The following is a 23,856-nucleotide window of genomic DNA, read 5'->3' on the forward strand; positions in this document are numbered from 1 at the left end:
CCCTGCCCGCTGGCCAACAGCTGCAATGAGTGCTGTGTCAGGCAGTGCCAGGACTCCCATGTGGCCATCCAGCCCTCGCCTGTGGTGGTGACCCTGCCTGCCCCATCCTCAGCACCTTCCCACAGAACACTGCCGTGGGATCCTCCACCTCTGCTGCTGTTGGCAACATCCTCAGCTGTGGGGGAGTGCCCATCAGCTCCGGGGGCTTTGACCTCTCCTGCATCACCAACTGCTATGGTGGCAACAGATGTCGTCCCTGTTAAAGCTGCCTGAAGTCTTTAGGCACGAAACCTCCACAACCTCACCACCTAGCTCTGAGCAGAGCTAGAGCCTTAAGACATTGTATTTAGTGTCTGAGTCATTGTTCCCTTTTACCTTTGTTTGTCTTTCCTTTGCTGTCCCCAGGCCAGCCTAGGGGGATGTGTTGCCCTCCTTCCCTCTTTAGGGCAGGCAGATGGAGACCCTTCAGAGGTTCCACTGCATCTTAGTGGCTGCTTCTGGTGCTCTTTTGTGAGCCACCTCTGTTTCTACCTTATATTCATTAAAATTGTGCATCCAAGCCTTGGCCTCTAAGTTGTCCTTGTTTCCATGGCAATTCTTGCAGTCTGGTGTAGTCGGGGTAAAAGGTGAAGGCACAGGAATGTGAGACCACCTGTAGTGGATTTAATCTTCTGCCTTTTCCTTTGGTTCTGTTGAAGAACATGCTGGCTACTCCACAGCCAATGGCAAACAGGGAAAAGATGGTTCCAAAAGGTGGCAGAAATGAGGAAATGAAACAGCAATGTGCAGGAACATCCCACAGCCTCATCTCTTCCTTCTCCTCCCCTGCATTACCCAGTCTAGGCCCCATGTGCAGCATGTTTTTTTAAAAGCCAGATGTCTGCCAAGGAATGCGGGAGCCTTCATGAAATGGAAAATATTACCCCCTTCCCTCCAATTTATGATATCTTTGATATTACAGGGCTTTCACGCAAAGATATAGGAGAAGGAATAACAATCCTTTAACTAATAAATGTATGTATAGCAACAAACAGCACCACCGGCAGCAGCTCCATCAGAAGCAGACCCCCAGTCCCAGCCCTGCTCTCGGCTGCAGGCACTTTCCCCTCGGGTGCAGTTCCGGGCACAGCCAGCAGGGGCGCTGCTGGCTCCCGGCCGGGCAGGGCGGGTGCGATGATTCCCGCGCCTGCAGGGGGCGCTGTAGAGCGAGCTCGGCCGTGTCTCCCTCACGCGGTAATGGCGGCTCCGGCGGTGGAGCTGAGGGAGGCGGCTCCTTTGCGAAACTCACGGGGAGCAGCCGGTCTCAGAGCCGCGCCGAGTGGCGGAATGTGCTGTAGCAGGAACCTCGGAGTGGCGAGCTGGAACCGCAGAGGTGAACAGGTTCAGGGAGGCAAACGAATCATAGCAAAAACCCCAAAGCCATGGCAGGAGCAGCAGGTGTCCAGGCAGATGTGGGTGTTGAATTAAAATGTAGCAAAAAACACCAAAGCAGAGGCAGAAAACAGTCGGGCTGGGTGGCTCCAAAAGGTGAAAGAAGGCAGTGAGAGGGGCTTGTTTTGGGTTTCCCCTGGCTCTCACATCTCCCATGTGATGTCTTGGGGATGGCAGAGGCAGCCAGGCTCCTGCAAGCAGCCAGGAGATGCTCCCTCCAGAGAGAGGGAGCAGCACATCAGGGTCCCAGGCTTCCCCTGAGGCACCCAAGCAGAGGGTGAGGGTTCCTCCCAGTGAGATCCGGTGTAGAAAAGGTCACAGTTCATTAAGTTAAGGAAAAGACATGACCAAAACTTCTCCCCTGCTGTGCTAAATTCTGCTGAACGGGTAACTCAAATTTAGAGAGCCTCCCACTCTCGTATCGCATGTAAAATGCATGTAAAATAAATGGGTTTTTTATGATTCCATGCCAGGAACACAACAAGGCTCAATATGCACTTGCCTGGAAGGGTGGACAATACACCTTTATCAGACTCTCATATCGGGATAAACATTTCCCCACAATTGTACAGTCTGTGCTTGCCAAACATTTACAGACAGTCTCATTTTCTCTGGATATGAAATTATGTAATATTCTAATTGCAGGAGACACCACTACCTCCTCTGAGAAAGCAGGTAAAGCAGCAACAGTAGTGTGGCAAGCAGTTCATGAGCTAGAAGTTGAGATTACACACCTGAGGCTAAACTGGTCCTGATGGACCAAAGACATCTTAATTACTTGACTAACTGCATGTAAAGAGGCAGGACACAGATCTTCTGAGTAAGAAAAGGCACTTTTGTCATTATTCCAAGCTGTTATACACCTTGAGCAACCAAGTGGTAACCTGCCTAGGCCAACTCTGCTGAGACTTGTAGTGTTTTATCTTTCCAGGAACATTACTGGGAATTGTGCCAGCACATCCCACTGAAGATTGACTTACTTATCAAAGAACTGCTTATCATTTTTGTAGGAGCAGTCATTGCCAGCAGGAACCAAATTTGGTTCACACATCAACAAGCTCAACCTACAAGGTTGAAAGCCTTGCTTCTTTTGTTCATGCTAATCAGTATGGTAAACATATGCATTCTGGACTACACACACTTCTCTCTTGTGGGTACAATTTACTGCAGCAGCAATTACGAAGGAAGATGGCATTCAAAAGGTAACCGGCGATAATACGAAAGGGAATTCTACTTCTAGCAGCTAGATAATAGTAACAACGATTAATTTTCCTTTATGATCCCCCTAATTGTAAACTGCAGTTTTTGTTTTAACGGTACATGGTGCCTCGGTATATACCATATACCAAATCATTGTGTCAGGATTAAATCCCAATGGAGATGTACTCCAGCCCCTAGAGCATAGAGTATGGGCCTGATGCAATGGATGTGCTTGTGTGAGAACTGCTTGTGATTTTGTATTTGTAGACAACATTATTGTACGTACAAGTAGCCTAATATTTGTGGTTGTATCTTGGTTGATATTATAGGATGTGATTTTGGTTATTCAGTTTGTCTTGTATCTCACCAGCTGTTATTATTTAACTACGCACTGACTTAAGACCAGCAGCCTATTCCTACTGAATGAATCGCACTTCAATGTGAAAAATACTACTTAAGGAAGCTTGGAAAAACAGACAGAAATTTTTGATTGCCATGCATCCTGATGTAGAAAAATCTACTGACTGATGGAGCAACCAAAGAAAGACAAGGAATATCATTACTGGGACATTTTATTTGGATGGTCACCAAGAGCAACTGAAGTCCTTAATAAAATGTTTCACCCTGTGACTGTCCTGATGTTAACCTTTTTGTCTTTTATATTCATAATCAGATTGTATATTAAAATGTGGGGATTATAGAGACATTAACCCCTAAATTCAGAGATAGCTTATATAGCTTTTCCCCTTTCTCTCTCGCTCTTTCTCTAATTCTCATTTTTCAGTCCAAGTCCATATTGATGTTTGAGCCACAGGTGGTGCAGAAGCCCAGATGATAAGGTGTCTCAAACACCAATAACCAGATAGACATGGAGCCAACCAAGAACTGTTGGTAAGAAGGCAATGTGAGAAAAAACAGGCTGTGGCTGGAGAAGGGGCCATACAGAGGTAGGCAGCTCATCTTTGCAACAAACATCCTTGTTCTCTCTCCTGGAAACAAGCACAACACTGTATGATGCAAACACAGGAATGAGGTGACAAAGTGAGCATGGGCTGTCAACCAAAGGTTGATCCAGCAGCAGTGGGCATTGGTTTGATCAAAGGCCTCATCCAAGAAGAACTCAATGGACATATTACATATATTCATATATACAAGAAATGTTGCAAATTTGTAATAAAGCCATAAGACATTTGCACAAATGCAGCTGGAAGTCATTTACCACTGCATTAACCCAAGTACGGCTGATAGCAAACTTGTGAATTACCTCAGCCCTGTATGTCTGGATACCAGCTGAGTCCTGCCTGTGCTGAAGGAGTATATCTCATCTACCTGTGCTGCTGTGTGCAGGCCATGGACTGTAAACCAGGCAATGGAGGGGAGGAGAAGGAAGAGGTGAGGTTGTAGGCTGTCCCCAGACCCCTTCACAACTGTTGCCAAATTTTGGAGACATGATCTTGCTGATGATTTTTGGCTGTTGAATAGCCAGGGATGACCTTGTCAGCTTCAAGGGAGTTGAACCCTCTTCTTCCTCCACCATTTTCATTAGGCAATATGGAAGGCTTGCCATAAAATTAAGGATGACTCAGAGGCCAAGGCATGGATGCAAAAGTATTTTATTGAGTGCAAAGAAAATGGCATGGCTCACAGAGAGTACCAGGAGCAGTCACTAAGTTGCAGTGGAGCTCCTGAAAGGTGTCCAACCGCCAGCCCTAAAGAGAAAGGGAGGGCAGCAGATCCCCCTGGGCTGACCTGGGGACACATGGACAGCAGAGAAAGAAGATGGAATAGTAGGAGAAAGAAACATCATCCTAGAGCTGTAAATAGAATGTCCAGAAGCTCTGTCTCCTGCCCAGAATCATGTTCTGACCAGAACCATGTTCTGAGACCGTGCAGGTTCTTGCCCAAGGATGTTGCCAGCAGATTTAGCAGGGACGACATCTGTTGCCACCATAGCAGTTGGTGATGCAGGAGAGATCAAAGCCCCCAGAGCTGATGGGCACTCCCCCACAGCTGAGGATGTTGCCAACAGCAGCAGAGGTGGAGGATCCCACGGCAGTGTTCTGTGGGAAGGAGCTGAGGATGGGGCCAGGCAGGGTCACCAGCACAGCAGGCGGCTCAATGACCACGTGGGAGTCCTGGCACTGCCTGACACAGCACTCATTGCAGCTGTTGGCCAGCGGGCAGGGGCCGCAGGGCTGGCAGCAAGGGTTGCAGGGCTTGCAGCTGGACATGGCTCACGGTCACAGGTGCACCTGGCACAGAGCACAGGGAGAAGCAGAAAGTGGGGACACATGAGGAGCAGCACTGCACCCAAACAGCCTGCAGCCAAGGCAGCTGCTGGCCCACATTGCCCTGCCCAGCTCAAAGCCCAGGAGCCACCCCAGCCATGTCCCAGCCTCACTGTGTCTGCACAAGATCTTCTCTCCCCTGCCCTGTCCCAGCACAAGCAGCTCCCAGCCCTGGGCTATGACAGCCCCTGTCAGCTGAGACCTACAGCCAGAAAGAGCTGATCTTGAATCATCAGCGGGAGAAGAGGTTTCCCACTCACCTGATTCTTGAGAAGGAGGTGAGAGAAGAGGATGAGAGCACAGGGACTTGGGATGCCTTTTATGGCAGTCCTGCACTGCCTCAGGCCCAGTAGCACCTTTGTGACAGTAATAATTTTCTGACCAGCTCATGTCAAATGTGCACTATCCCAGTTAATGGTAGGGGCTGTGTCCTGGTTTCCTGCATTGCTGCTTTTTCATTTCCTGGCTTTTGCCACGTGCTTTCCTATATGAAGGGTCATTTCTCAAAGTGCCAGGATGAGAGCATAAAGGATTTCAAGGCAGAAAGACATCAGTGGACAAAGAAATTTAGATCAAGGGCCATCAGTATCCCATGTAAGCAGGTGATTTGCACCTGTGTCATTCGTCTGGACTCCTCTGATGGCCAGAAATCAACCCTGCTCTTGTGCTTCTTTCTTGTACGCTGGCCCAAGGTCTGCATGTGACATGGCACATCTTTTCTTTTGCTTCCTTCATCACTCTGTGATCAACATTCAGATTTATACTCAGGTGGGCTTCTGCTGGAAGGGTTTGACCCTAGTGTTGTACTAAGAGTACTGAGAAAAATTGTGCTGTCTCATTGACTTCATCCCATCTCTGTGCACTCTCTTTAGGTCCTCTGACCTTCTCTGATGCACTTGAGTCTACTCTGTCAGTGTGAAGGTTCCATGCAGAGCACATGTGTGGGCTTGTGAGACCTTCATCCTGAAAGCATGTGCAGATCACTGTGGGACACTCTCTCCTGTTGTGTCCTTGAGTCCCACAGTGTTGCAGCTGCCCTTGCTGGAAGGAGACAATTTACAGCTCAACAGTGCTGTCTTCAACCTTGCAGAGAAGTGTCCTGAGAATTGAAATGCCACCTCTGCCTCCTGCACCCTCCATTTTGCTTTATGTTTAGGTAGAAATGACAAGAATGTCTGTCTGCTCCTGCAGGCTGTAATCCCTAGTCAATTGCTTCTGGTGTGATATTGCTGATGACACAGGAGGTACACAGGGTCCTCATGTCCAGGCCAGTGCCTGATGCACTTCTACAATCCAGCAGCTTGGTGCGGAGTGAGGCAGGGCTGAGACCTCCCAGCAAATGGGTCTTGGACCTTACCCATGTTCAGGTGTTGCTCTGCTGAGACATGTAGGACAGTTGGATCAACACAACATAGCTGAGAGTTTCTCCCTTCCCTTTGCTGGCCTTGCTGAGACCATTGCCAGGCGGTTCTGCTGAGAGGCTTCAGCCAGAACCAGCTAGACCTTCCACTAGACCAGGTTGATTCAAGCTCTGTCCAACATGCCCTTGAACACTTTTGGGGAAGGGGCATCCACAGCTTCTCTGGACCTCTTGCAGAGCCTTACCACCATCCCAATAAATAATGTCTTCCTAATATTTAATTTAACTTTTTTTTTTTTCAGTTTAAAGCCATTCCCCTTTATCTTACTGCTACATCCTTCCATAAAAGGTCCCACTAACTTTATTTAAGTACTGGAAGATTCTCTCTCTCCAGAGCCTTTTCTTTTCTGTGATGAACAAACCCAACTCTTTGTAGCAAAGGTGTTCCACTCCTCTCATCATCTTCAAAGGCCTCTTCTCATTCTTTCCAGCAGGTCCATATCTTTCCTACGTGCCTTTTCTATTGAGGGTCCCAGAGCTGGAAGCAGGTCTCCAGGTGGGGTCTCAGGAGAGGTAACTAGAGGGGGAATATAGCTTCCCTCAGCCTGTTGGCCACATTTCTTTTTATGCAACCCAGGATATGGTCATTTTTTTGGTCTGCTCCCCAAACACATGACACATTGTTGGTCATGTCAAGCTTCATGTCTACCAAAACCCAAGGTCCTTCTCTGCAGGGCAGATCTCAATCCACTCCCCATCCATACTGTATTTTTCTTTGGTCCTGCCCTGAACCCAAGTGCAGAACCATTCACATGAGCTTCTTAGACTTCATGAGTTTTGCGCAGGCCTAAGTCTCAAAGTTCACCAAGGTCCCTATGCTCTCTATGGAGCATGTTCAGTGATGCCCGTAAAGGTGAGCCAGGCTCACCTCAAGAATTTGTCAAACTGAGAAGGGACAGATTTCCATCCATTCCCAATTCAGGCTTGTTTCCCTGGAGACAAATCAACAGCTTCACTTGACAATATGGTAAATTAATTTCGTGTTTTCATGAATAAATTAATTCCTGTGGAGGAATGCTCAGCTCAGTTATGTGTCCCACCAAAACTTTAGCTCCCTTGGGTACAAACCATAGCAGATATCAACTGCTGTTCTCTCCTCTTCCCAATGACATGTGATAAAACCTCCACCTGTGATCTAGCTTACAGAGAGAACTGGATTTGTTTTGTCTGGAGAAAAGGACGCCAAGGGGAAAGTTTATCACTCTAGCACTGCCTGGAAGTAGGCTGTAGCAAGGTGGGTTACTCTGCTTCCAAGTAACAAGTGATAGGACAGGAGGAATTGGCCTCAAGTTGCACTAGGGGAGGTTTAGATTGGCTGTTAGGGAAAAATTCTTCCCTGAAAGGATTATCAAGCATTGGAACACACTGGTGAGGGCGGTGGTTGAGTCACCGCTCCTGGAGGCAATTTCAAAGAAGTGTAGATATGGCACATAGGAACATGGGTTAGTGGTAGAGTGGGCAGTGTTAGGTTTATGGCTGGACTTGATGACCTTGAAGGCATTTTCATGACTCTGTGACGGTACAGCTATCAGGAGTCTTGAGCATTTGAATTAGACAATTTAGAATGAGACAATCAAAAGGTCAGTGTAACTAGCAATTACCACAGATACAATGAACCTTGTCTTCTCTACGTATCTTCTAACCCTGGTAAAGAATGGCCTTCTCATTGTCCCTGCATGGAACAATCAGTACCTACAGACCTTACTGCATTTGCTCTTCCTCATCATGTTTCCTTTGTGAAGATCTGGCACTCCTCCACTGCTACATCAAAGCTGATGAAGACCTTCCTTGTCACCAGGAAAACCATTGCTTCCTGCAAGCCCTGGTCATGTTTCCATTGGGTATGTGGTCGTGTTCACCCAGGTGGTTCTGCTGACTGGCCCACCCACACCCAGGAAAGCCACTGCTTAGTCCAAGTCCCCTGATGTGGCTTCTGCTGATCCTGATCCAGCAGCTGCTCCCACCCCACTGTGTGTGTCAAAGAAAAGCAAACAGTTGGAGAACCTGTGCAATGAGGAAAGACAAGGAGTGTAGCCTTTTCTCCCTGGAGAACAGGAGTCTTGGAGAGGGACCTTATCACAGTATTTCAGTGATCAAATGGGATCTACCAAGAGCACTGAGAGTTTTTCAGCACAAGGATCCACATGGAGGGGCTGTCCATGAGGGTCACACACTGAGTGAAGAAGAACTGGAGATGAATTGAATGTTGGCCACTGAGACTCAAGTGCTTAGGTCTCAGCAGAAGAAGGTGAAACCTTCCTTTCTAAGTATAGCAAGATGTGCACAGGGGCCTGTAAGATGGAGAAAGATCATGTCTGCCCTGAACTGAGAGCAGGAGAATGGGACACTTTGTACCTGAGTGGTTATTCTGAGCCCAGCAGTGCCTTTAAGAGTTCTTTTTCGGCATATAGGAGACCATGGATATCTGAGGGATTACATGGATTAGAGCCCATCCCCACTGCTGCCGTCCTTTGACCTTGTGGTTTCACTGGTGACCTCTGTGCAGTAGTCAAGGATGTCTTCATTAGCTCTAAGAGAAAGAGCACAGGGCAAAATCCACTGCAGGGACTTCCACCATCTGCTTTTTTTTAACTTTGTGCATGAACAGATTGGAAGAGCTGCTACACAAGAAAGGAGAATTTGGAGGCCAAGACATGAGAGCACAACAACTTTAATGAGTCTAAGGAAGAAAAGGAGACCACCAAGGCAGTCACTAAGATGCAGTGGAGCTCCTGCAGGGTGTCCATCTGCCTTCCACGCAGAAGCAGAGAGGGCAAAATATCCCCACTAGACTGGTCTGGGGAGAAACAGAGAACAGGTGGTAAGAAAGAGCAGAGTGGTAGAAGCTCTGTCATGTCCGCTCGCATGTCAGTCCTTGGGTGTGCAGGCAAGTAGCACAAAAGGGTTGCCCATTTCCTAACAACTTGGATAAAAACAAAATGCTCAGAAATGACCCAAGTGAACATCACCTGCCCACAAGTAATGCCAACAGCCCTTGATCTGAGACTTCTGCCTCAGAAATTCTTGAGCCTCTCATCCCAGCACTTACAGAAAAGGATGTTCATATAGGAAAGCACATGGCAGAAGCCAGGAAATGAAAAGGCAGCAATGCAGGAAACCAGGACACAGCCCCTACCATTAGCTGGGATAGTGCACATTTGACATGAGCTGGACACAAAATTATGACTTCCACTGAGGAGCCTCAGGGCCTGGGGCAGTGCAGGACTGCTATAAAAGGCACACCAAGTTCTTGTGCTCTCATCCACTTCTCTCACCTCCTTCTCCTCAGGAATCAGGTGAGTGGGAGGCCTCTTTTCCTCCTCTTCCTCCTACTACTGCTGCTGATTCAAGATCAGCTCTTTCCTGGCTGTAGGTCTCAGCTGACAGGGGCTGTCATAGCCCAGGGCTGGGAGCTGCTTGTGCTGGGACAGGGCATGGGAGAGAAGGTCTTGTGCAGACACAGAGAGGCTGAGACGTGGCTGGGGTGGCTCCTGGGCTTTGAGCTGGGCAGGGCAATGTGGGCCAGCAGCTGCCTTGGCTGCAGGCTGTTTGGGTGCAGTGCTGCTCCTCATGTGTCCCCACTTTCTGCTTCTCCCTGCGCTCTGTGCCAGGTGCACCTGTGACCGTGAGCCATGTCCTGCTGCCAGCCCTGCAACCCTTGCTGCCAGCCCTGCGGCCCCTGCCCGCTGGCCAACAGCTGCAATGAGTGCTGTGTCAGGCAGTGCCAGGACTCCCATGTGGCCATCCAGCCCTCGCCTGTGGTGGTGACCCTGCCTGGCCCCATCCTCAGCACCTTCCCACAGAACACTGCCGTGGGATCCTCCACCTCTGCTGCTGTTGGCAACATCCTCAGCTGTGGGGGAGTGCCCATCAGCTCCGGGGGCTTTGACCTCTCCTGCATCACCAACTGCTATGGTGGCAACAGATGTCGTCCCTGTTAAAGCTGCCTGAAGTCTTTAGGCACGAACCTCCACAACCTCACCACCTAGCTCTGAGCAGAGCTAGAGCCTTAAGACATTGTATTTAGTGTCTGAGTCATTGTTCCCTTTTACCTTTGTTTGTCTTTCCTTTGCTGTCCCCAGGCCAGCCTAGGGGGATGTGTTGCCCTCCTTCCCTCTTTAGGGCAGGCAGATGGAGACCCTTCAGAGGTTCCACTGCATCTTAGTGGCTGCTTCTGGTGCTCTTTGTGAGCCACCTCTGTTTCTACCTTATATTCATTAAAGTTGTGCATCCAAGCCTTGGCCTCTAAGTTGTCCTTGTTTCCATGGCAATTCTTGCAGTCTGGTGTAGTCGGGGTAAAAGGTGAAGGCACAGAATGTGAGACCACCTGTAGTGGATTTAATCTTCTGCCTTTTCCTTTGGTTCTGTTGAAGAACATGCCTGGCTACTCCACAGCCAATGGCAAACAGGGAAAAGATGGTTCCAAAAGGTGGCAGAAATGAGGAAATGAAACAGCAATGTGCAGGAACATCCCACAGCCTCATCTCTTCCTTCTCCTCCCCTGCATTACCCAGTCTAGGCCCCATGTGCAGCATGTTTTTTTAAAAGCCAGATGTCTGCCAAGGAATGCGGGAGCCTTCATGAAATGGAAAATATTACCCCCTTCCCTCCAATTTATGATATCTTTGATATTACAGGGCTTTCACGCAAAGATATAGGAGAAGGAATAACAATCCTTTACTAATAAATGTATGTATAGCAAACAAACAGCACCACCGGCAGCAGCTCCATCAGAAGCAGACCCCAGTCCCAGCCTGCTCTCGGCTGCAGGCACTTTCCCCTCGGGTGCAGTTCCGGGCACAGCCAGCAGGGGCGCTGCTGGCTCCCGGCCGGGCAGGGCGGGTGCGATGATTCCCCCGCGCCTGCAGGGGGCGCTGTGGAGCGAGCTCGGCCGTGTCTCCCTCACGCGGTAATGGCGGCTCCGGCGGTGGAGCTGAGGGAGGCGGCTCCTTTGCGAAACTCACGGGGAGCAGCCGGTCTCAGAGCCGCGCCGAGTGGCGGAATGTGCTGTAGCAGGAACCTCGGAGTGGCGAGCTGGAACCGCAGAGGTGAACAGGTTCAGGGAGGCAAACGAATCATAGCAAAAACCCCAAAGCCATGGCAGGAGCAGCAGGTGTCCAGGCAGATGTGGGTGTTGAATTAAAATGTAGCAAAAAACACCAAAGCAGAGGCAGAAAACAGTCGGGCTGGGTGGCTCCAAAAGGTGAAAGAAGGCAGTGAGAGGGGCTTGTTTTGGGTTTCCCCTGGCTCTCACATCTCCCATGTGATGTCTTGGGGATGGCAGAGGCAGCCAGGCTCCTGCAAGCAGCCAGGAGATGCTCCCTCCAGAGAGAGGGAGCAGCACATCAGGGTCCCAGGCTTCCCCTGAGGCACCCAAGCAGAGGGTGAGGGTTCCTCCCAGTGAGATCCGGTGTAGAAAAGGTCACAGTTCATTAAGTTAAGGAAAAGACATGACCAAAACTTCTCCCCTGCTGTGCTAAATTCTGCTGAACGGGTAACTCAAATTTAGAGAGCCTCCCACTCTCGTATCGCATGTAAAATGCATGTAAAATAAATGGGTTTTTTATGATTCCATGCCAGGAACACAACAAGGCTCAATATGCACTTGCCTGGAAGGGTGGACAATACACCTTTATCAGACTCTCATATCGGGATAAACATTTCCCCACAATTGTACAGTCTGTGCTTGCCAAACATTTACAGACAGTCTCATTTTCTCTGGATATGAAATTATGTAATATTCTAATTGCAGGAGACACCACTACCTCCTCTGAGAAAGCAGGTAAAGCAGCAACAGTAGTGTGGCAAGCAGTTCATGAGCTAGAAGTTGAGATTACACACCTGAGGCTAAACTGGTCCTGATGGACCAAAGACATCTTAATTACTTGACTAACTGCATGTAAAGAGGCAGGACACAGATCTTCTGAGTAAGAAAAGGCACTTTTGTCATTATTCCAAGCTGTTATACACCTTGAGCAACCAAGTGGTAACCTGCCTAGGCCAACTCTGCTGAGACTTGTAGTGTTTTATCTTTCCAGGAACATTACTGGGAATTGTGCCAGCACATCCCACTGAAGATTGACTTACTTATCAAAGAACTGCTTATCATTTTTGTAGGAGCAGTCATTGCCAGCAGGAACCAAATTTGGTTCACACATCAACAAGCTCAACCTACAAGGTTGAAAGCCTTGCTTCTTTTGTTCATGCTAATCAGTATGGTAAACATATGCATTCTGGACTACACACACTTCTCTCTTGTGGGTACAATTTACTGCAGCAGCAATTACGAAGGAAGATGGCATTCAAAAGGTAACCGGCGATAATACGAAAGGGAATTCTACTTCTAGCAGCTAGATAATAGTAACAACGATTAATTTTCCTTTATGATCCCCCTAATTGTAAACTGCAGTTTTTGTTTTAACGGTACATGGTGCCTCGGTATATACCATATACCAAATCATTGTGTCAGGATTAAATCCCAATGGAGATGTACTCCAGCCCCTAGAGCATAGAGTATGGGCCTGATGCAATGGATGTGCTTGTGTGAGAACTGCTTGTGATTTTGTATTTGTAGACAACATTATTGTACGTACAAGTAGCCTAATATTTGTGGTTGTATCTTGGTTGATATTATAGGATGTGATTTTGGTTATTCAGTTTGTCTTGTATCTCACCAGCTGTTATTATTTAACTACGCACTGACTTAAGACCAGCAGCCTATTCCTACTGAATGAATCGCACTTCAATGTGAAAAATACTACTTAAGGAAGCTTGGAAAAACAGACAGAAATTTTTGATTGCCATGCATCCTGATGTAGAAAAATCTACTGACTGATGGAGCAACCAAAGAAAGACAAGGAATATCATTACTGGGACATTTTATTTGGATGGTCACCAAGAGCAACTGAAGTCCTTAATAAAATGTTTCACCCTGTGACTGTCCTGATGTTAACCTTTTTGTCTTTTATATTCATAATCAGATTGTATATTAAAATGTGGGGATTATAGAGACATTAACCCCTAAATTCAGAGATAGCTTATATAGCTTTTCCCCTTTCTCTCTCGCTCTTTCTCTAATTCTCATTTTTCAGTCCAAGTCCATATTGATGTTTGAGCCACAGGTGGTGCAGAAGCCCAGATGATAAGGTGTCTCAAACACCAATAACCAGATAGACATGGAGCCAACCAAGAACTGTTGGTAAGAAGGCAATGCGAGAAAAAACAGGCTGTGGCTGGAGAAGGGGCCATACAGAGGTAGGCAGCTCATCTTTGCAACAAACATCCTTGTTCTCTCTCCTGGAAACAAGCACAACACTGTATGATGCAAACACAGGAATGAGGTGACAAAGTGAGCATGGGCTGTCAACCAAAGGTTGATCCAGCAGCAGTGGGCATTGGTTTGATCAAAGGCCTCATCCAAGAAGAACTCAATGGACATATTACATATATTCATATATACAAGAAATGTTGCAAATTTGTAATAAAGCCATAAGACATTTGCACAAATGCAGCTGGAAGTCATTTACCACTGCATTAACCCAAGTACGGCTGATAGCAAACTTGTGAATTACCTCAGCCCTGTATGTCTGGATACCAGCTGAGTCCTGCCTGTGCTGAAGGAGTATATCTCATCTACCTGTGCTGCTGTGTGCAGGCCATGGACTGTAAACCAGGCAATGGAGGGGAGGAGAAGGAAGAGGTGAGGTTGTAGGCTGTCCCCAGACCCCTTCACAACTGTTGCCAAATTTTGGAGACATGATCTTGCTGATGATTTTTGGCTGTTGAATAGCCAGGGATGACCTTGTCAGCTTCAAGGGAGTTGAACCCTCTTCTTCCTCCACCATTTTCATTAGGCAATATGGAAGGCTTGCCATAAAATTAAGGATGACTCAGAGGCCAAGGCATGGATGCAAAAGTATTTTATTGAGTGCAAAGAAAATGGCATGGCTCACAGAGAGTACCAGGAGCAGTCACTAAGTTGCAGTGGAGCTCCTGAAAGGTGTCCAACCGCCAGCCCTAAAGAGAAAGGGAGGGCAGCAGATCCCCCTGGGCTGACCTGGGGACACATGGACAGCAGAGAAAGAAGATGGAATAGTAGGAGAAAGAAACATCATCCTAGAGCTGTAAATAGAATGTCCAGAAGCTCTGTCTCCTGCCCAGAATCATGTTCTGACCAGAACCATGTTCTGAGACCGTGCAGGTTCTTGCCCAAGGATGTTGCCAGCAGATTTAGCAGGGACGACATCTGTTGCCACCATAGCAGTTGGTGATGCAGGAGAGATCAAAGCCCCCAGAGCTGATGGGCACTCCCCCACAGCTGAGGATGTTGCCAACAGCAGCAGAGGTGGAGGATCCCACGGCAGTGTTCTGTGGGAAGGTGCTGAGGATGGGGCCAGGCAGGGTCACCAGCACAGCAGGCGGCTCAATGACCACGTGGGAGTCCTGGCACTGCCTGACACAGCACTCATTGCAGCTGTTGGCCAGCGGGCAGGGGCCGCAGGGCTGGCAGCAAGGGTTGCAGGGCTTGCAGCTGGACATGGCTCACGGTCACAGGTGCACCTGGCACAGAGCAGAGGGAGAAGCAGAAAGTGAGGACACATGAGAAGCAGCACTGCACCCAAACAGCCTGCAGCCAAGGCAGCTGCTGGCCCACATTGCCCTGCCCAGCTCAAAGCCCAGGAGCCACCCCAGCCATGTCCCAGCCTCTCTGTGTCTGCACAAGACCTTCTCTCCCCTGCCCTGTCCCAGCACAAGCAGCTCCCAGCCCTGGGCTATGACAGCCCCTGTCAGCTGAGACCTACAGCCAGGAAAGAGCTGGTCTTGAATCATCAGCGGGAGAAGAGGTTTCCCACTCACCTGATTCTTGAGAAGGAGGTGAGAGAAGAGGATGAGAGCACAGGGACTTGGGATGCCTTTTATGGCAGTCCTGCACTGCCTCAGGCCCAGTAGCACCTTTGTGACAGTAATAATTTTCTGACCAGCTCATGTCAAATGTGCACTATCCCAGTTAATGGTAGGGGCTGTGTCCTGGTTTCCTGCATTGCTGCTTTTTCATTTCCTGGCTTTTGCCACGTGCTTTCCTATATGAAGGGTCATTTCTCAAAGTGCCAGGATGAGAGCATAAAGGATTTCAAGGCAGAAAGACATCAGTGGACAAAGAAATTTAGATCAAGGGCCATCAGTATCCCATGTAAGCAGGTGATTTGCACCTGTGTCATTCGTCTGGACTCCTCTGATGGCCAGAAATCAACCCTGCTCTTGTGCTTCTTTCTTGTACGCTGGCCCAAGGTCTGCATGTGACATGGCACATCTTTTCTTTTGCTTCCTTCATCACTCTGTGATCAACATTCAGATTTATACTCAGGTGGGCTTCTGCTGGAAGGGTTTGACCCTAGTGTTGTACTAAGAGTACTGAGAAAAATTGTGCTGTCTCATTGACTTCATCCCATCTCTGTGCACTCTCTTTAGGTCCTCTGACCTTCTCTGATGCACTTGAGTCTACTCTGTCAGTGTGAAGGTTCCATGCAGAGCACATGTGTGGGCTTGTGAGACCTTCATCCTGAAAGCATGTGCAGATCACTGTGGGACACTCTCTCCTGTTGTGTCCTTGAGTCCCACAGTGTTGCAGCTGCCCTTGCTGGAAGGAGACAATTTACAGCTCAACAGTGCTGTCTTCAACCTTGCAGAGAAGTGTCCTGAGAATTGAAATGCCACCTCTGCCTCCTGCACCCTCCATTTTGCTTTATGTTTAGGTAGAAATGACAAGAATGTCTGTCTGCTCCTGCAGGATGTAATCCCTAGTCAATTGCTTCTGGTGTGATATTGCTGATGACACAGGAGGTACACAGGGTCCTCATGTCCAGGCCAGTGCCTGATGCACTTCTACAATCCAGCAGCTTGGTGCGGAGTGAGGCAGGGCTGAGACCTCCCAGCAAATGGGTCTTGGACCTTACCCATGTTCAGGTGTTGCTCTGCTGAGACATGTAGGACAGTTGGATCAACACAACATAGCTGAGAGTTTCTCCCTTCCCTTTGCTGGCCTTGCTGAGACCATTGCCAGGCGGTTCTGCTGAGAGGCTTCAGCCAGAACCAGCTAGACCTTCCACTAGACCAGGTTGATTCAAGCTCTGTCCAACATGCCCTTGAACACTTTTGGGGAAGGGGCATCCACAGCTTCTCTGGACCTCTTGCAGAGCCTTACCACCATCCCAATAAATAATGTCTTCCTAATATTTAATTTAACTTTTTTTTTTTTTTCAGTTTAAAGCCATTCCCCTTTATCTTACTGCTACATCCTTCCATAAAAGGTCCCACTAACTTTATTTAAGTACTGGAAGATTTTCTCTCTCCAGAGCCTTTTCTTTTCTGTGATGAACAAACCCAACTCTTTGTAGCAAAGGTGTTCCACTCCTCTCATCATCTTCAAAGGCCTCTTCTCATTCTTTCCAGCAGGTCCATATCTTTCCTACGTGCCTTTTCTATTGAGGGTCCCAGAGCTGGAAGCAGGTCTCCAGGTGGGGTCTCAGGAGAGGTAACTAGAGGGGGAATATAGCTTCCCTCAGCCTGTTGGCCACATTTCTTTTTATGCAACCCAGGATATGGTCATTTTTTTGGTCTGCTCCCCAAACACATGACACATTGTTGGTCATGTCAAGCTTCATGTCTACCAAAACCCAAGGTCCTTCTCTGCAGGGCAGATCTCAATCCACTCCCCATCCATACTGTATTTTTCTTTGGTCCTGCCCTGAACCCAAGTGCAGAACCATTCACATGAGCTTCTTAGACTTCATGAGTTTTGCGCAGGCCTAAGTCTCAAAGTTCACCAAGGTCCCTATGCTCTCTATGGAGCATGTTCAGTGATGCCCGTAAAGGTGAGCCAGGCTCACCTCAAGAATTTGTCAAACCGAGAAGGGACAGATTTCCATCCATTCCCAATTCAGGCTTGTTTCCCTGGAGACAAAACAACAGCTTCACTTGACAATATGGTAAATTAATTTCGTGTTTTCATGAATAAATTAATTCCTGTGGAGGAATGCTCAGCTCAGTTATGTGTCCCACCAAAACTTTAGCTCCCTTGGGTACAAACCATAGCAGATATCAACTGCTGTTCTCTCCTCTTCCCAATGACATGTGATAAAACCTCCACCTGTGATCTAGCTTACAGAGAGAACTGGATTTGTTTTGTCTGGAGAAAAGGACGCCAAGGGGAAAGTTTATCACTCTAGCACTGCCTGGAAGTAGGCTGTAGCAAGGTGGGTTACTCTGCTTCCAAGTAACAAGTGATAGGACAGGAGGAATTGGCCTCAAGTTGCACTAGGGGAGGTTTAGATTGGCTGTTAGGGAAAAATTCTTCCCTGAAAGGATTATCAAGCATTGGAACACACTGGTGAGGGCGGTGGTTGAGTCACCGCTCCTGGAGGCAATTTCAAAGAAGTGTAGATATGGCACATAGGAACATGGGTTAGTGGTAGAGTGGGCAGTGTTAGGTTTATGGCTGGACTTGATGACCTTGAAGGCATTTTCATGACTCTGTGACGGTACAGCTATCAGGAGTCTTGAGCATTTGAATTAGACAATTTAGAATGAGACAATCAAAAGGTCAGTGTAACTAGCAATTACCACAGATACAATGAACCTTGTCTTCTCTACGTATCTTCTAACCCTGGTAAAGAATGGCCTTCTCATTGTCCCTGCATGGAACAATCAGTACCTACAGACCTTACTGCATTTGCTCTTCCTCATCATGTTTCCTTTGTGAAGATCTGGCACTCCTCCACTGCTACATCAAAGCTGATGAAGACCTTCCTTGTCACCAGGAAAACCATTGCTTCCTGCAAGCCCTGGTCATGTTTCCATTGGGTATGTGGTCGTGTTCACCCAGGTGGTTCTGCTGACTGGCCCACCCACACCCAGGAAAGCCACTGCTTAGTCCAAGTCCCCTGATGTGGCTTCTGCTGATCCTGATCCAGCAGCTGCTCCCACCCCACTGTGTGTGTCAAAGAAAAGCAAACAGTTGGAGAACCTGTGCAATGAGGAAAGACAAGGAGTGTAGCCTTTTCTCCCTGGAGAACAGGAGTCTTGGAGAGGGACCTTATCACAGTATTTCAGTGATCAAATGGGATCTACCAAGAGCACTGAGAGTTTTTCAGCACAAGGATCCACATGGAGGGGCTGTCCATGAGGGTCACACACTGAGTGAAGAAGAACTGGAGATGAATTGAATGTTGGCCACTGAGACTCAAGTGCTTAGGTCTCAGCAGAAGAAGGTGAAACCTTCCTTTCTAAGTATAGCAAGATGTGCACAGGGGCCTGTAAGATGGAGAAAGATCATGTCTGCCCTGAACTGAGAGCAGGAGAATGGGACACTTTGTACCTGAGTGGTTATTCTGAGCCCAGCAGTGCCTTTAAGAGTTCTTTTTCGGCATATAGGAGACCATGGATATCTGAGGGATTACATGGATTAGAGCCCATCCCCACTGCTGCCGTCCTTTGACCTTGTGGTTTCACTGGTGACCTCTGTGCAGTAGTCAAGGATGTCTTCATTAGCTCTAAGAGAAAGAGCACAGGGCAAAATCCACTGCAGGGACTTCCACCATCTGCTTTTTTTTAACTTTGCATGAACAGATTGGAAGAGCTGCTACACAAGAAAGGAGAATTTGGAGGCCAAGACATGAGAGCACAACAACTTTAATGAGTCTAAGGAAGAAAAGGAGACCACCAAGGCAGTCACTAAGATGCAGTGGAGCTCCTGCAGGGTGTCCATCTGCCTTCCACGCAGAAGCAGAGAGGGCAAAATATCCCCACTAGACTGGTCTGGGGAGAAACAGAGAACAGGTGGTAAGAAAGAGCAGAGTGGTAGAAGCTCTGTCATGTCCGCTCGCATGTCAGTCCTTGGGTGTGCAGGCAAGTAGCACAAAAGGGTTGCCCATTTCCTAACAACTTGGATAAAAACAAAATGCTCAGAAATGACCCAAGTGAACATCACCTGCCCACAAGTAATGCCAACAGCCCTTGATCTGAGACTTCTGCCTCAGAAATTCTTGAGCCTCTCATCCCAGCACTTACAGAAAAGGATGTTCATATAGGAAAGCACATGGCAGAAGCCAGGAAATGAAAAGGCAGCAATGCAGGAAACCAGGACACAGCCCCTACCATTAGCTGGGATGGTGCACATTTGACATGAGCTGGACACAAAATTATGACTTCGACTGAGGAGCCTCAGGGCCTGGGGCAGTGCAGGACTGCTATAAAAGGCACACCAAGTTCTTGTGCTCTCATCCACTTCTCTCACCTCCTTCTCCTCAGGAATCAGGTGAGTGGGAGGCCTCTTTTCCTCCTCTTCCTCCTACTACTGCTGCTGATTCAAGATCAGCTCTTTCTGGCTGTAGGTCTCAGCTGACAGGGGCTGTCATAGCCCAGGGCTGGGAGCTGCTTGTGCTGGGACAGGGCATGGGAGAGAAGGTCTTGTGCAGACACAGAGAGGCTGAGACGTGGCTGGGGTGGCTCCTGGGCTTTGAGCTGGGCAGGGCAATGTGGGCCAGCAGCTGCCTTGGCTGCAGGCTGTTTGGGTGCAGTGCTGCTCCTCATGTGTCCCCACTTTCTGCTTCTCCCTGCGCTCTGTGCCAGGTGCACCTGTGACCGTGAGCCATGTCCTGCTGCCAGCCCTGCAACCCTTGCTGCCAGCCCTGCGGCCCCTGCCCGCTGGCCAACAGCTGCAATGAGTGCTGTGTCAGGCAGTGCCAGGACTCCCATGTGGCCATCCAGCCCTCGCCTGTGGTGGTGACCCTGCCTGGCCCCATCCTCAGCACCTTCCCACAGAACACTGCCGTGGGATCCTCCACCTCTGCTGCTGTTGGCAACATCCTCAGCTGTGGGGGAGTGCCCATCAGCTCCGGGGGCTTTGACCTCTCCTGCATCACCAACTGCTATGGTGGCAACAGATGTCGTCCCTGTTAAAGCTGCCTGAAGTCTTTAGGCACGAACCTCCACAACCTCACCACCTAGCTCTGAGCAGAGCTAGAGCCTTAAGACATTGTATTTAGTGTCTGAGTCATTGTTCCCTTTTACCTTTGTTTGTCTTTCCTTTGCTGTCCCCAGGCCAGCCTAGGGGGATGTGTTGCCCTCCTTCCCTCTTTAGGGCAGGCAGATGGAGACCCTTCAGAGGTTCCACTGCATCTTAGTGGCTGCTTCTGGTGCTCTTTGTGAGCCACCTCTGTTTCTACCTTATATTCATTAAAGTTGTGCATCCAAGCCTTGGCCTCTAAGTTGTCCTTGTTTCCATGGCAATTCTTGCAGTCTGGTGTAGTCGGGGTAAAAGGTGAAGGCACAGAATGTGAGACCACCTGTAGTGGATTTAATCTTCTGCCTTTTCCTTTGGTTCTGTTGAAGAACATGCCTGGCTACTCCACAGCCAATGGCAAACAGGGAAAAGATGGTTCCAAAAGGTGGCAGAAATGAGGAAATGAAACAGCAATGTGCAGGAACATCCCACAGCCTCATCTCTTCCTTCTCCTCCCCTGCATTACCCAGTCTAGGCCCCATGTGCAGCATGTTTTTTTAAAAGCCAGATGTCTGCCAAGGAATGCGGGAGCCTTCATGAAATGGAAAATATTACCCCCTTCCCTCCAATTTATGATATCTTTGATATTACAGGGCTTTCACGCAAAGATATAGGAGAAGGAATAACAATCCTTTACTAATAAATGTATGTATAGCAAACAAACAGCACCACCGGCAGCAGCTCCATCAGAAGCAGACCCCAGTCCCAGCCTGCTCTCGGCTGCAGGCACTTTCCCCTCGGGTGCAGTTCCGGGCACAGCCAGCAGGGGCGCTGCTGGCTCCCGGCCGGGCAGGGCGGGTGCGATGATTCCCCCGCGCCTGCAGGGGGCGCTGTGGAGCGAGCTCGGCCGTGTCTCCCTCACGCGGTAATGGCGGCTCCGGCGGTGGAGCTGAGGGAGGCGGCTCCTTTGCGAAACTCACGGGGAGCAGCCGGTCTCAGAGCCGCGCCGAGTGGCGGAATGTGCTGTAGCAGGAACCTCGGAGTGGCGAGCTGGAACCGCAGAGGTGAACAGGTTCAGGGAGGCAAACGAATCATAGCAAAAACCCCAAAGCCATGGCAGGAGCAGCAGGTGTCCAGGCAGATGTGGGTGTTGAATTAAAATGTAGCAAAAAACACCAAAGCAGAGGCAGAAAACAGTCGGGCTGGGTGGCTCCAAAAGGTGAAAGAAGGCAGTGAGAGGGGCTTGTTTTGGGTTTCCCCTGGCTCTCACATCTCCCATGTGATGTCTTGGGGATGGCAGAGGCAGCCAGGCTCCTGCAAGCAGCCAGGAGATGCTCCCTCCAGAGAGAGGGAGCAGCACATCAGGGTCCCAGGCTTCCCCTGAGGCACCCAAGCAGAGGGTGAGGGTTCCTCCCAGTGAGATCCGGTGTAGAAAAGGTCACAGTTCATTAAGTTAAGGAAAAGACATGACCAAAACTTCTCCCCTGCTGTGCTAAATTCTGCTGAACGGGTAACTCAAATTTAGAGAGCCTCCCACTCTCGTATCGCATGTAAAATGCATGTAAAATAAATGGGTTTTTTATGATTCCATGCCAGGAACACAACAAGGCTCAATATGCACTTGCCTGGAAGGGTGGACAATACACCTTTATCAGACTCTCATATCGGGATAAACATTTCCCCACAATTGTACAGTCTGTGCTTGCCAAACATTTACAGACAGTCTCATTTTCTCTGGATATGAAATTATGTAATATTCTAATTGCAGGAGACACCACTACCTCCTCTGAGAAAGCAGGTAAAGCAGCAACAGTAGTGTGGCAAGCAGTTCATGAGCTAGAAGTTGAGATTACACACCTGAGGCTAAACTGGTCCTGATGGACTAAAGACATCTTAATTACTTGACTAACTGCATGTAAAGAGGCAGGACACAGATCTTCTGAGTAAGAAAAGGCACTTTTGTCATTATTCCAAGCTGTTATACACCTTGAGCAACCAAGTGGTAACCTGCCTAGGCCAACTCTGCTGAGACTTGTAGTGTTTTATCTTTCCAGGAACATTACTGGGAATTGTGCCAGCACATCCCACTGAAGATTGACTTACTTATCAAAGAACTGCTTATCATTTTTGTAGGAGCAGTCATTGCCAGCAGGAACCAAATTTGGTTCACACATCAACAAGCTCAACCTACAAGGTTGAAAGCCTTGCTTCTTTTGTTCATGCTAATCAGTATGGTAAACATATGCATTCTGGACTACACACACTTCTCTCTTGTGGGTACAATTTACTGCAGCAGCAATTACGAAGGAAGATGGCATTCAAAAGGTAACCGGCGATAATACGAAAGGGAATTCTACTTCTAGCAGCTAGATAATAGTAACAACGATTAATTTTCCTTTATGATCCCCCTAATTGTAAACTGCAGTTTTTGTTTTAACGGTACATGGTGCCTCGGTATATACCATATACCAAATCATTGTGTCAGGATTAAATCCCAATGGAGATGTACTCCAGCCCCTAGAGCATAGAGTATGGGCCTGATGCAATGGATGTGCTTGTGTGAGAACTGCTTGTGATTTTGTATTTGTAGACAACATTATTGTACGTACAAGTAGCCTAATATTTGTGGTTGTATCTTGGTTGATATTATAGGATGTGATTTTGGTTATTCAGTTTGTCTTGTATCTCACCAGTTGTTATTATTTAACTACGCACTGACTTAAGACCAGCAGCCTATTCCTACTGAATGAATCGCACTTCAATGTGAAAAATACTACTTAAGGAAGCTTGGAAAAACAGACAGAAATTTTTGATTGCCATGCATCCTGATGTAGAAAAATCTACTGACTGATGGAGCAACCAAAGAAAGACAAGGAATATCATTACTGGGACATTTTATTTGGATGGTCACCAAGAGCAACTGAAGTCCTTAATAAAATGTTTCACCCTGTGACTGTCCTGATGTTAACCTTTTTGTCTTTTATATTCATAATCAGATTGTATATTAAAATGTGGGGATTATAGAGACATTAACCCCTAAATTCAGAGATAGCTTATATAGCTTTTCCCCTTTCTCTCTCGCTCTTTCTCTAATTCTCATTTTTCAGTCCAAGTCCATATTGATGTTTGAGCCACAGGTGGTGCAGAAGCCCAGATGATAAGGTGTCTCAAACACCAATAACCAGATAGACATGGAGCCAACCAAGAACTGTTGGTAAGAAGGCAATGTGAGAAAAAACAGGCTGTGGCTGGAGAAGGGGCCATACAGAGGTAGGCAGCTCATCTTTGCAACAAACATCCTTGTTCTCTCTCCTGGAAACAAGCACAACACTGTATGATGCAAACACAGGAATGAGGTGACAAAGTGAGCATGGGCTGTCAACCAAAGGTTGATCCAGCAGCAGTGGGCATTGGTTTGATCAAAGGCCTCATCCAAGAAGAACTCAATGGACATATTACATATATTCATATATACAAGAAATGTTGCAAATTTGTAATAAAGCCATAAGACATTTGCA

General features: G+C 48.1%; 1 protein-coding gene and 3 pseudogenes across 1 annotated transcript; 2 read left to right on the forward strand and 2 right to left on the reverse strand.

Moving 5' to 3' along the window:
• Nucleotides 1-4,553: 4,553 nt before the first annotated feature.
• Nucleotides 4,554-5,309, reverse strand: LOC134053240 (feather keratin Cos1-1/Cos1-3/Cos2-1-like; annotated as a pseudogene).
• Nucleotides 5,310-9,502: 4,193 nt separating this feature from the next.
• Nucleotides 9,503-10,280, forward strand: LOC134053032 (feather keratin Cos1-2-like; annotated as a pseudogene).
• Nucleotides 10,281-14,568: 4,288 nt separating this feature from the next.
• On the reverse strand, nucleotides 14,569-15,325 carry LOC134053198 (feather keratin Cos1-1/Cos1-3/Cos2-1-like; annotated as a pseudogene).
• A 4,212-nt stretch (nucleotides 15,326-19,537) lies between these two features.
• On the forward strand, nucleotides 19,538-20,295 carry LOC134053428 (feather keratin Cos1-2-like). Its single transcript, XM_062508452.1, is given in 2 exon segments — nucleotides 19,538-19,651; nucleotides 19,966-20,295. Coding segments are annotated over 2 exon segments (444 nt in total).
• Nucleotides 20,296-23,856: the final 3,561 nt, after the last annotated feature.

This window comes from Cinclus cinclus, chromosome 24, assembly GCF_963662255.1.
Source record: "Cinclus cinclus chromosome 24, bCinCin1.1, whole genome shotgun sequence".
In the NCBI taxonomy this organism is placed as follows: Eukaryota; Metazoa; Chordata; class Aves; order Passeriformes; family Cinclidae; genus Cinclus; species Cinclus cinclus.